The 13,482-nt window shown below is 45.8% G+C and overlaps 1 protein-coding gene and 1 pseudogene across 1 annotated transcript; one reads left to right on the top strand and one right to left on the bottom strand.

Annotated features, from left to right (window-relative positions):
- Nucleotides 1-4,096: 4,096 nt before the first annotated feature.
- LOC9663341 lies at nucleotides 4,097-7,091 on the bottom strand. The gene is made up of 5 exons (XM_002993457.2): nucleotides 5,107-7,091; nucleotides 4,911-5,043; nucleotides 4,605-4,859; nucleotides 4,332-4,550; nucleotides 4,097-4,270 (listed from the first exon to the last, which is right to left on the bottom strand). The coding sequence occupies exons 1-4, from the start codon at nucleotides 7,045-7,047 to the stop codon at nucleotides 4,366-4,368; spliced, it is 2,514 nt and encodes an 837-aa protein (XP_002993503.1). The 5' UTR covers nucleotides 7,048-7,091; the 3' UTR covers nucleotides 4,097-4,270; nucleotides 4,332-4,365.
- A 5-nt stretch (nucleotides 7,092-7,096) lies between these two features.
- Nucleotides 7,097-13,216, top strand: LOC9663346 (annotated as a pseudogene).
- Nucleotides 13,217-13,482: the final 266 nt, after the last annotated feature.

Raw genomic sequence — 13,482 nt, forward strand, 5'->3', positions numbered from 1 at the left:
GGAGTCAAACACTGCTCGCGCGCTGGATCTTGCCCAGCTTGCCATACCGAAGGATGACGAGATTAGAGAGGTAGCAGCAATCGCCAGGCAGCATTTGCTTCTGGGCGATCTCGATCCAGGAATGGGCATCGATCGCCTGCGAGGAATTGGTCGCAGAAGTGATGAGATCCACACACTCGGACTTGGACAGCATCAGTTTCTCTCGACACCGAAGCTAGCCTCTCACGAGATTAGAGAGAAGGGAGAGATTAGGGAAATTCTCGATGGCATCCTTCCAAAGTAGCGCTTCCCGGATCCCCTAGCTTGGTTTGTTCATTCTAGTGAGCCAACGCATTGCAAAGAGCTTTTCCTAGCTGCCTTCAAACAGTTTCCTTAGACACTATAGATAGGAATAGAAATAAAGTGTGTAACTTGTGAACCTTAAAGTGAAATAAAAATGACACTACAAATATGGCAATGGCTAAGCAAACATCTAAACGTACAACCTTCCACTGTTTCCCCAGTCTTGCAAGTGTTTGGGGAGCAATCTTGTTTGAACATTTACCCCAAAGATGAATTGGCGAGTAAGATTACTCACCTAGACACCTAAAGTAGTAAGAAACAAATGTATATAAATGAATAGCATGAGGCCTCATGCCAAGAAAATGACTTCATCCCTCCATAATACCTTAATCCAATCTACAAATGGATGGTGTCCAACCTCACACAAAAACATTAGTGTGAGGCCTCACACCAAGAAAAAAAGCCCACCCACCTCCTCTAGCCTAGTTTCTCGACACCAATCTCCTTTGCATGCATGTTTATTGCATAAGTGAATAAGATTGTCATCAAGAAACTGAGCAATCTAAGTGTGAGGCCTCATGCTAGTAACTCCATCAACACATTGTGACTGGACTCATGCTTAAGGATTAGCATGAGGCCTTATGCTAAAGTGCTAAAAAGATTTTTGTTTGTCTAGTTTCTTGAACGTCTGTCCATGGGACAAGTAATATTATTATCAAGGAATTGGCAAACACACCCCATCCATTCCTAAGTGTGAGGCCTTATGCTAATAACCTCCTATAGAATTACCTCCACTACCCCTTTCATACACCCCATCCATTCTTGAGTCCTCATGCTATTAACCTGCTATAGAATTACTTCCATTACCCCTTTTACTTAGCATGAGGCCTCACACTAAGATCCATTCTCTCCCATTTCAAAAATATTTTAAGTAATTCTAATAAGTTCTTTCATGTTTCTAGGCCCAGCATGATTAGGAGAGTGAGGGCGATGAAGACAAGGTACAACACAAGAGACAAAAAGTGACAAGTGATGAAATTCAAGACAAGAGTCCTTCCTCATCATGAAAAGAAGAAGAAGATGATGATGAACCACCACAGAAGAGGGTTACATGTGAACTTTGGAGCAAGGTTGCAAGCAATAATGCATGGACGAGCCAGGGACAAAAACCTCGATACAAAGCAAGAAAAAAAAGTGTCACACACTAAATAAACCAAGAGATGGTAGAAATGAAGGCTCCAAAGAGAGGAGCAAAAGGGTGAAATGATGACAGCACAGTTACAACAATAGGGGTGAAAAAAAAGACTAGTATCGACAGGACACCCTTGTTGAAGTACAAACACTACTACTTCAACGATCAAACAATCTACGAACTCCTAATGTCTTAGTGCATCATTGATGCAGCTCTTTGTCCACGATGCCCTCAAGGAGCTGATGATTGTACAAGAGAACTCAGTGGATCTAGGTGATGCAATCCCAATCACTATGGACAAGGATGTTTGGACATTTGTCGAAAGGATAAGCAAGGAAATAACAAAAAATCCAACAGTCAAATTCATTGTCATGTCTAGGCAGTACTTGACAAAAGCAATGCAAGAGATCTCTTCTGATCTGATATACACGAAGAAGATGCAGTCAAAATTCTCAATATGATATTTCTAAATCATGAAGGGGTCAACACCACAGGATACCATTATTGAGATATCCAATCTTGTGAACACAAAGGCAAAGAACTAGCACAAAAGTAGCCTCAATGACAAACTTGTACATAGTCACCACAACTAAGAGAGTGTAAGTGACTAATTTTTCTATTCTACTTTAGTCATTTAACCACACCTTCGACTACTTGGAAGAGTCTTATTCACAACCTCCATAAGTCCAATTTAGGATTTGGGACTTAGTAGCCCCGAGAATGGCATCCATGCCACTCAACCTTTAGACTTGGTCCAAGTGCTCCATATGTCCAGTCCCATAATCAACACCCCAAGGTACCACTAACATACTAGCTCGTTACGCTAAGGCCATGCCTATTCAACTTGGTCACACTGGTGGTTTAACACCACTTGTATCGTAGTCCCATCTTTCAAAGACTGGGCCATCCATCCATGAGAGACCATCCAATATCCATTCCCTAGCATCCTTAAGATGCCCACAGACATGGGGAACAACCTTCCCCAATATCCCTTTTACAGTCCCCACCAAGTCCCTTTTCTATCCATGGCCGTGTTCGCCAACATTGCCACTGGAACAAGGCTCATAAGCTCGACCACTAAGTCCCACTATCCTTTAGGACTTCTTCACCACATGACCGTATCCTTGGTCATTACACCAGAGGACCACTCCTCTTCCTTTCCATAGTCTGGGACTTTGGGACAATATTTTAGAACATCATGGCCCTATGCAAGCCTCATGGGTACTCTCCCCACCTTCTGCCTTTGGGTGCTCTAGCTATGGGCTTAGAGTGAGGTTCCGTTAAGCCACGCCAAGTATCCAAGTAGGTAGTGCCACCCACGCTTGGACTAGGAGCATCGACCATTTGATCTCCAAGGGGAACTAGAGTTGGCTCTTAAACACTTCACCAAGTTACCTTGCTTATCAGTCCGTATTCACTCTAACTTTGGACTTCCCAGTGGTTATCTCATCACCCAATAGCTGGGCTTAGCCTTCTTGGGCCAAACTGGCCTTTCCTAGCCAAATTGGCTCCATTAGGGTCCAACCCCCACACTCTCCCTACTATACTTTTGAAACCCCCCCCTCTTGGGGGACGATTGCTTTGGGCTTTCACCCAACATTCTGTATTAGTATTTAGACCCGGACTTGGACTCGGACTTGGTCTCAGACTCGGTCTCGGTCTCAGTTCCATCTCAGACTCCATCTCGGACTCCATCTCGGGTCCATCTTGGATTTCATCTCGGGTCCATCTCGGACTCCATCTTGACTCCATCTCAGGTCCGTCTCGGACACCATCTCGGGTCCATCTTGGACTCCATCTCGGGTCTATCTTGGGTCCATCTCAGACTCCATCTCAAACTCCATTTTGAGTCCATCTCGGACTCCTTCTTGGACACTTCTATATGTCATGTGTTGGTCCTCTTGTGTCCCTTTTCTAGAGACTCACTTATTACTCACTTCATGCTTGTTCCTCAAGCACTTCGTTGGGAGTTCCACTCCCACTCTCGACCTTTTAAGTTGGACCTTTTAGTCCAAACATATTACGCTTATTTGGCTCTCGCTTCAGCCACTACCACATGGCACCCTTTTGGCTCCACTTTGGGGCTTAGGGATTTGTGTTTCACAACTCCACCACCCATATATGAAGTTCGACGTCTTCATCGAATGATAAATTATTTTATAAAGTAATACTAATATGTATTACCCTTTCCATCCTTGGCACCTAGCCAATATTCGTTAATGGTTTGACACCGAAGGCTCATTATGTGTTGTCCATCCTCCAAGAAGCATGGTCTCTCTAACATAAAGACTCGATCGACCACCTGTGGTGGTTCTCTCCCTTTCATTGGTTTAGTTCTTGCTAAATTTGTTTGAGACTCTTCCTCTATCTCAATCCCACTACTTATTCTCGAGTAGTCTCAACTTCTATCGATATAACCATTCCACTTTGGAACTTTTGACAAAAATTCAACAGTCAAAAGGGAAACTTTGTTACATCTGTGGACGTAGTTTAATATGCCAACTATAAGGGCAAGAGATATCAATCAAATGAAGTACTTACATGGCTGCTTGTAAATAATCAAACAGAAGAGAAGGAAATGTTTTAAGAGAGACACCTAAGCTCAGGCTAAATACATATATATGGATTTACTATATATGACTATACATGAATTTAAAATAACTGAAATAATAATAATTATGTCTTTTTAAACTAAATTTCTTAAATAAACTTAAATATGGATTGTTGTGCACTCAACGTTGTCAACACATTATCTATGCCGTTTCCCTTACTGTCACCAATAGAGAATCCAGTCACCTACCAAAGGAAAACCAGAATCGTAAGACTCTCTTGGTATCAAAGTCTAGCTGAATCGCACCTGGAAAGCCTCCTTTACCACTAAATACTGGTGATCACATCTCTCTCGTACACTTTTTGGTATGCCTTACAGCTGCAATCTGCTCGATCATACCAAAATTGGAGCCGATAATAACACTCGAGGCGTATATATCCATCGGATTAGACTTTTGATATGAGAGAGCTGATGAATTGTCCTTGTCCGAGAAAAATACGTATCCAAAGTTCGTTCGAGCATACTCTACAAAAAACAAAAATTAAAAATAAACGAAAAATGTATAACGTATGGACTTACTTTCATCGCCAGGCTGCTCATTGTCCTTGATAGCAATCAGTCTTCGGACGTCACTCTTAACATTTCGAACGACTTCCGACCAATCCGCAATGGCTGGCTTAAGAGGGTCTCCAGAGCACTTGCTTTGGATGTACAAAAGAAATGGCTCCAAATCAATGCCTTTTACTTCCTCGAGTATCAGGAAGGTATCAGCCCCTCTGTTCCGAGGTCCACACATGGCCCAAGTCCCTGACCTTTGAACCTCCTCCTTTGAGCCTGGACTACTGTGTTTGATCCGAAACCAAAAAACTAAAAACAAGAACATACCTGGACTCAGTTGCTTGATTGAAACTGGAAAAGTGGGGAACCTGAACTTTCGGTTCTTCAGATTGTCAGGGATGTACCAATCGCAAGGCAACACGTCTGCCAGCATGAAGGTGTCTGAACCCCCCGATAGTAACTGCAAATAACAACATGTTAGTAACCGAGACTATGAAAGACTATGAACGTAGAATTCACATACCTTATGAATGTAGATGCTGAAGATCAGAGACAACAAATCGTTGTCTTCCTTCTGCTTCCAATCATCCGTTGACATTGTTGTCAAATCAAAAGTTGTAGAGCCAAAAAGGTCCTCCCGCTGGAGTGTTAGCTTATGCAGTAACACAGGTGAAAACTCCACCAGAGCCTTTTCTCCGTCAAGAACCACAGCCACTACTCCACAACTCTCCAGAGCTTCCCATGTCAAAACATTCTCTCCTGGAAAGGCCTGCAGCAGAACCGGTCCATTCCTTGAGACATGCTCACGAAGCATCGATGCTTGAATTGCTCGTAAGAAATAAGAAAATCTCTCATCCCCGGCAAAGCCATTGTAATACTTGAATCTTCTGCATAGGCTCCACACACGATCCAGAATCCGCCTTACTTTGTCTCTCAGGAAGGGCTCCTGAATTCTCAGCGCAAGGTTGTCAATGTCAAGGGCCATGTCTGGGTCATCTGAAGCCAAAGCCTGAACCATGAAGGTAATCAACCTCGGATTCCCTCCGCTCAGCTTGCACAACAGCTGCATGCCATCATTTAAAGCGTGAAGTTCTTCACGGTTTGAAGTCCTCAGCACCTTGTTAAAGACTTGCAACACCAGCTTCTCCCGATCGCTGCTGCTGAGAGGGTTGACAGGAATATAAATCACTTCAGATGATCCAGTGTCACCGCTCTCTCTCAAAGATGCCGCTGTGAAAAGGTTGGTCGCTCCGAGCATAGTGACAAACGTTTTGCCACCCACGTTGCTGTACTTCCAAACTATGAACTCCCGAAACACTTTCTGAACAAGGACGTTGTTCCTCCCAATCTCATCAAAGAAGAACGACAGGAAAATGTTTTGGTCTCCGAGCTCGCAGACTTCTCGCAACAAAGCTATCACGTCATCAAACAGGAGGAACTTCTTCAAATCAGGTGCTTTGGCATCAACAACAGCGACAAGCTCTTGGTAAAAAAAACACGTCCAAGTCCCAGTATCTTTTCTGATGTTATCTTGGCCATCTGCTCTAGAAACAGCTGCATGCAAAGTCCTCAGGGCCAAAACCTGAGCATCACCCAGCCCGGCCTCACCAATGAAAGTTGAAATAAAATCATGGTACATGACCACGTCGAGATGTTCAACGGTGCTCATCATGGCATCCCACGGTCGCACCTCATCGATTGATGTATCGAAAAGCGAGGCAAGTTGTTGAATCCTTAGCCCTGGATCACTCTGTTGCCTTCTCATCTCAATGAGTATTTGTGGGAGTGCCTTGCCAAATGATGTTTTTCCCGCACCCGGGAATCCAACCACACCCATTATATGGTGGAGGCGCCTAAACACATCCCAGTCTGTGTGTTGATTGCTCATGAATTGCTTGTACAACAGCCAGTTACCCCTGAGCAATGCATCCACAGTCTTCTCTCGTCCAACAATGGGAAACTGCTGCCCGATGTCCTTCAGAGACAAGCCAGTTGGCAAAGAAGATAATGAATCCCTTTCAAGGCATTTTCTGTACATGCGGGCATGCTTAAGACGAGGTCCAAAGAGCTCCTTCAGCTTGGCAATCCGATCACGGGCGTTTGACCAATCAACTCCACTAGAGGGAATGAGCTGCTGACGGAGCTGCTTCTCCTTCTCCATCCAGTGCTTCTGAAGCTCACGGAGCTGGTTCTCCTTCTCACGGAGCTGCTTTTTCTCCTCCATCCAGTGTTTCTGAAGCTCACCCTGCGTGGAATCCACCTTCTGGTCAGCGCGCTCCACCTTCTGCTCAACCTGCTCAATCGCTTGTTGCACGGCCCTGATCTCCGATTCCACTTCCTCAATCTGCTGCTGAATCGATCGCTCAGGCCCATCCGCCCTTTGCCGCTTCCCAGCCCTGATATCTGATTCCAATTCTTCCCCATCCGCCCTTGGCGGCTTCCCATGAGACTGCTCTCGCACCATGGCGGAACCCTAACCTAGGTACTCTGTTTTTTAGGGTTCTAGCCGTAGAATGGGACATTGTGCGAGGCGAGCTGCATTCGATGTGAGGTTGATAGAAAACACCTGAAACTTGCATTGAGGTATGTTCAGCTGAATCTGTGAAATGGTGTAGACTTTACTGAGTTTACCTGCATTTGGGCAGGTAAACTGGAGTAGGTTCACGTAGAAAAGAACTAATGTTGACTACTCATTCAGAGCGGCTGTGAGTATATGGCAGGACAGCTTCAGGCTTATGGCCATCTAGGACTCTCCTCAGAGAGCTGATCTTTGGCTGATCAACACGTAAGTTCAGTATCAGAAGGCAGAATCTTAAGCTGGATCAACTTGTTGCTGCTGTCTTATTCGCAGGTGTACTGTGCAAGCTCCGACAATGGAAACACTGATACGTAAAGGCAAAGCGGCCTCTATTCCCTTGGTGGATAGCTGGATGGGTTCCTCAGGGTTTAAAAGATCTCGAAGCCATCAGCGTCATCGGAGTGCAGCAAATACAGCAGGGGAGACTTTGAAAGGCCACGAGGCCTGGCTGCTTCGACGGGATGCTTTACCGTCTCTTGATTTGCCAAAAGTTTATAATCTCTTTTGCTGTTGTGTTTTCAGGTTCGTAAGAACAAGTTTGTCGAGATCATTCCTATCAACGTTGGCTGCTTGGGTGCTTGCACATACTGCAAGATGAAGCATGCTCGCGGGCATCTTGGCAGCTACACAGTAGACGCACTAGTAAGGACCTTCGCCAGTTTCTTTTCTCTGTTACTGAGCTTTATCTACAGGTGCAAAGATTGAAAACTGTGGTGTCTGAAGGTGTGAAGGAGATATGGCGACACTGGAGCTTGTTACATGACACACCTCACCACATGTCCATTAGGGTTTTCCTGTTCTGTCCGCTAGTGCAGTGCGCTTTAATGGTATCGGAGCTGGGATAGCACTATGGAAGGAAAGCCATCCATCTGCAAGTTTGATGGAGAAGGGTTTGAGGGATTCAAGATCCATCTTGAATCTTATCTCTTGTTTCATGGTTTGTTGGGGATTGTAGATGGGACAGAGTCATCACCGGCTCTAGGCTCTAGCACTGTTGAGGTGCGTGATTGGAACCTTCGGGATTCCAAGGCTAGAGGGAGTATTGCGATGTGCTTGTCCTCGAATGTTCTCTTTGCTGCCCCATTGATTCCAAAGTCCACTGTGGCAGAGCTTTGGAAGTGGCTGAGTGACACCTATGGCACCAAGAGTGAAATGGATGTCTTCAACATCCATTCACAAATGGATTCCTTGAGGCTAGAGGAAAATGGCAATATCCAGACTCACACTACCAAACTCCAGGGCTTCTTCACACAACTTGCGGCTGCTGGGGTGAAACACTGTCTCACAGATGAGCAGCAAAGGCTACAGCTCTACAGGTCCTTGCTAGCTAGCTGGAAGAATACAGTTGAGAGCCTGCTTCTCCAACCAAGGATGACTTGGGCAAATGCTGTGAGGAGTCTTCACAACATTGAGGCCATGCGAAGCGAGAGAGCTGAAATGCTACAGGCTATGTATGCTTTGCAGGCTTCTGGTGATGCCAAGGTGGCAAAACTGCATGCAGCTGCAAATGCCCAGAAAGGGCAAAATTCCATGGCATCTGGGCGTGCCAAGCCCAGACTTGCTAAGAATCAGTGTGCTTGCTGCTTGGAGATGGGCCACTGGGCTCAAGATTACCTTGCTCCCAAGCCTGTCAAGCGACTAGCTACGCTGGCAAAAGCCAATCTACTCGAGCGTGATGGAATTGCTACAGCAAATGAGGCTGCTGAGGAGCTCTACAACACAGAGCCAATTGCAGCACTAAGCCGGTGGCTCTTAGACTTTGGTTGTACTAATCTTATGAGCAATAAGAAGAGTCTTTTTGAGTGTTATCAGCCGAGCATTGGAAAACATAGTGTTCATTTAGGTGACAATACCACTATCCCCGTAGAAGGCATCGGGCAATTTTGGCTCTCACTTGATCATGGGAGGACCATAGCCTTTGATGGTGCCATGCACGTTTCCACCTTGTGACGAAACTTAATATCCGTCACCAAGATATGTGATCAAAATGCAATGGTAGTCTTTGATGCAAAGGGAGTCTCTTTGGTTGACTCTAGCAACTTTTATATGCTTGGGACAAAATTGCTTCGTGGGTCATGCATTGGGGACTTGTATAAGATTATTGCTACTGACCCGGTTCAGGCCTTTCAGACTGTGGAGGCAGATTCTTGTGCAGAGCTTTGGCATAAAAGACTTGGTCATATTCATTACCAATCTCTTCAACGGATGAAATCCCAAGATATTGTTACTGGATTGGATTTCTGACGTATCCCATCTACATTTTATGAAGCTTGCATTTTAGGCAAGCATTACCGTCAGAATTTCTCGCCGAGTAAGCATCGAGCACTTAACTTCTAGACTTGGTCCATTCTGATCTTTGCGGCCCCATGGACGTGCCAAGTCACAATGGGGCAAGATATTTCATCACATTTATTGATGACTATAGCCGTCGAACATGCATCCACTTCTTGATGCGTAAAAGTGATGCAGTTGTTGCCTTTCAAACGTACAAGGCCTATGTTGAAAACCTTCTCTGTCGAAAGATAAAAACTCTTCAAGTTGGTGGTGGTGGTGAATACCTCAACAATGATCTTCGGGGCATCTATCATGATGTAGGCATACAACTGCAAGCCACAGCCCGCTACACCCCCCAGCAAAATGGTGTTGCAGAAAGGAAGAATCGCACTCTTGTTAATGCTGCTCACACTTTGTTAGCTGATGCACATCTTGACAAGATGTTTTGGCAAGAGGCCATAGCCACAGCAATGCATGTACAAAATTGCCTTGCCACAGCTGCTTTGGATGGAAAAACCCTTGAGGCATTTTGGACAGGTTCTACTCCTAATGTGTCCCACTTTCAAGTCTTCAGTTGTGCAGCATATGCACATACCCCTGATCAACTTCGGAAAAGCTAAATCCCAAAAGTAAAAAATTCATCTGGATATGCACAGGACGACACCATCGGGAGAAAAGCTTACAAATTATGGGATCTTGCATCTCACAAGGCTCTTGTAAGCACAGATGTCATGTTCAATGAAGACGACTTTCCCATGCGTACAAAGGCTCTTCAAGATCCTTCTGTCATTGCTGAGACTTGATTTGTTCCTTTGATCCACTTATGGGAAATGGTCCACTCTTGCCTCCGCCTCAAGATCCTTCTTTCATTGCTGAGACTTGACTTGTTCCTTTGATCCACTTATGGGAGATGGTCCACTCTTGCCTCCACCTCAAGATCCTATTCATGAGTTGCCACTAGAGATTCCACTGGGGAATCCTCCACTTCTGGACATGCTTGAACCAGCTGATGCTCCTCCAGTCGAGGACAGGCCTCCAACACCTCCACCACCTTGTCGACGTCGTGGCATGCCTAATCTGATGCCAGTTCTTGATCACCCCCGGGAACGTCAGCCCTCGTTGAAAGTCTGGGAAAATGCTGAAGCAGATGCTGCAGAGCTTGATGACTTTTGTGTCCTTGTTGACATCAGCATCCCCATGACCTATGATGAGGCCGTCTCAGGACCTGAGGCTTCATCTTGGATGGAAGCTATTGCGGAAGAAGTTTCTTCCATTCAGGTTAACGGAACTTATGTTCCAATTGATTCAGCGCCATTGGGATGACGTGTTTTGGATCCAAAATGGATTTTTTCCAAAAAGTATGGGAAAGATGGTCAGGTTGTATGTTATAAGGCACGGTTGGTTGTTCACGGTTTTCGCCAAGTCCATGGCCTTGACTACAATGAAACATTCTCACCGGTTGTAAAAATGGCCAACCTCTGTACTCTTTTTGCACTTGCAGCTGCTCACAAATGGCAAGTCCACCATATGGACGTCAAAACTACATTTTTGAATGGGGATTTGCAAGAGGACATCTATATGCATATACCTCCTGGTTTTGAGGACGATGTTGCCCCTGGTGGCCCTATATGGCAATTGCAGAAAGCTTTGTCTGGCCTAAAACAGAGCTCCTGTATTTGGTATCAAAAATTTGATGCCACCCTACGCGCTCAAGGCTTTCGTCACTGTCATGCTGATCACAATGTGTATGTGAATGGTCATGTTGAGCACATGCTTATTGTGGCCCTCTATGTTGATGATTTGCTCATCATGGGTGATGACACCGATGCCATTGCTGCTCTGAAAGCTGCTCTCAGCCAGCAATTCCAGATGAAGGACCTTGGCCAAGTCTCCTACTTTCTTGGCTTTGAAGTCACACGTTGAGTCTGGTGGCTACATGCAGCCAACGATGTAAAGTCGAAGTCTTGCTGGATCGGTTTGGTATGCGTGATTGCCACCCCGTCAAGACCCCGATGGTCGTTGGTGCTATCGACCTCACAGTTGAGCAGTCTGGTGAGCCTCTACCCACTGGGACTCCCTATCGGCATCTCATTGGTTGCCTCACATATTTGGCCTTGATGACTCGCCCCACATATGCTACTATTGCCTTGAGTCAATACAACACATCACCAACCACCATACATTGGCAAGCTGCCAAGCGTATCGTGAAATACCCCCAGGGCACTATGGACTATGGCATTGCTTATTCAAGGGGTGATGCTTCATTGGCATGCTACACAGATGCTAGTTTTGCCAACAACAAAGGTCATCGCTCAACTTCTGGCATTTGCCTTTCCTTCTCAGGAGGTGCCATCACGTGGGCCTCCAAGCAACAATCTGTAGTGGCCCTTTCTAGTGCAGAAGCAGAGTACATCGCACTCACTATTGGTAGCAGGGACGTGGTCTGGGCTCAAGGGTTACTTGCTGAGCTGGGATGTGCATAAGCTGGCCCCACTACTTCTTGGTGTGACAACTGAAGCAACATTGCCATGTCTAAGAACCCTGTCCACCATGCCCACTCGAAGCACATTGAAGTCCAATTTCACTACGTGCGTGAGTTGGTTGACGGTGGCACCCTGGCCGTCCAACATCTCAGGATACAGGACATGCCAGCCGATCTTCTCACCAAGCCGTTGGGGCCACACCAGTTTCAGCTCCTACGCGACAGATTTGGTTTGGTGAGTGGCTCCGGTTTGGGGGGGAGTGTTACACGACACACCTCACCACGAGTTCATTAGGGTTTTCCTGTTCTGTAGTGCGCTTTGATCCCGATTTGTCTCAGAGCTTACGGTTATGGTTATCTGTTTCAAGCTAGCATTTTTTATTTACTTTTTTCTTTCTTTGCACTACAGGACGAGACATTGGAGCAAATATACCAGTGCTTCTACGTGCTTTAGTTGCCGCGCTTCCTCATAGACAGAAGTACAATGCTCCGAATCTACATCTTACAGCCTCTGGAGGAAATGGCTGTCACCCCTGCGTGTATTCGTTCCTTCATGTTCTGGTTCAATCTGGAAGGGACTCGGTGTTGGAGGTACCGATGTTCTGGGTGATTGTTTTGTCTCTATAAGCCGTTTTCTGTGTTCTTCAGGGCATGAAGAGAGAGTACACGTTTGCCGAGTTTAGAAAAACTAGTCCCGAAGATTCATATCGCTACAGATATTATCTGTGGATTTCCAGGTACACTCGCATGCATGAAAAAGATTGTATCTTATTGAGTTTTTATCCTTGTCAGGAGAAACATCAGAGGATTTTGACAGGATCATGGAACTAATACGAGAGTACACGTTCCCACAGGTCCACATATCACAGTTTTACCCTCGACCAGGTAGGTAATCTCTGTACATGCTGCTGAATGGTTCTCACTGTCACTAGTGTTTATCCTGTCAATAGTGTTTATCCTTAGACAGGAACACCGGCGGCTCTAATGAAACGGGTTCCAACGCTCGAAGTGAAGAAACGAAGCCGTTCCTTGACAAGTCTGTTCGAATCGTTCACTCCTTACGCAGGAATGGAGGTAAAACGTACCGAGTCTGGGTCACAACACTGCTGCTGATGGAATTCATCTGGTATTCTTTCTTTTGTTCTACGTCTCTGCAGGTTGGCCTGTGTACAAGTTCTACTTCCAGCTGTACCGGGCCTTCTTGGAAGCAAGTTAATGTGAAGATTACGTCTGTCGGAAGATGGTCTGTGACTGGCGAGTGGCGAACCAGATTCCACTCCTGGAGACGATGCTGAGAAAGTCGGATGCAAGCAGCGGTAAGGAATGCGATCCTCGGGGAGTTCCTGAGAAAGAGATCCAGAGTCCGGGCATCACATTTTCGTTTGTTGAAATTCACCAGGATCAGAAGCGGTGGGCTCTGTGGTCACTCTTGTGGCTTTCTTTACACACTCCAGAAGAAAACAAGCTCAAGGACGAGTCTGTGCAACGCTCGCACAAACTCGACTGGGCACAACTGGGAGCTCCAACCAGAGTCCAATCTCCGCTATCCCAGACGAGGTGTCTTT

Source organism: Selaginella moellendorffii, unplaced genomic scaffold (genome assembly GCF_000143415.4).
Source record: "Selaginella moellendorffii unplaced genomic scaffold, v1.0 SELMOscaffold_160, whole genome shotgun sequence".
NCBI lineage: Eukaryota > Viridiplantae > Streptophyta > Lycopodiopsida > Selaginellales > Selaginellaceae > Selaginella > Selaginella moellendorffii.

What these genes read in the sequence shown, in the direction of transcription:
- LOC9663341 (XM_002993457.2), bottom strand. Translation starts at nt 7,047, where the DNA reads ATGGTGCGAGAGCAGTCTCATGGGAAGCCGCCAAGGGCGGATGGGGAA. An exon ending in AATCAAGCAACTGAGTCCAG is followed by an intron (nt 4,860 to 4,910) that starts GTATGTTCTTGT and finishes ACAGTAGTCCAG; the next exon opens with GCTCAAAGGAGGAGGTTCAA. An exon ending in TGAGCAGCCTGGCGATGAAA is followed by an intron (nt 4,551 to 4,604) that starts GTAAGTCCATAC and finishes TGTTTTTTGTAG; the next exon opens with AGTATGCTCGAACGAACTTT.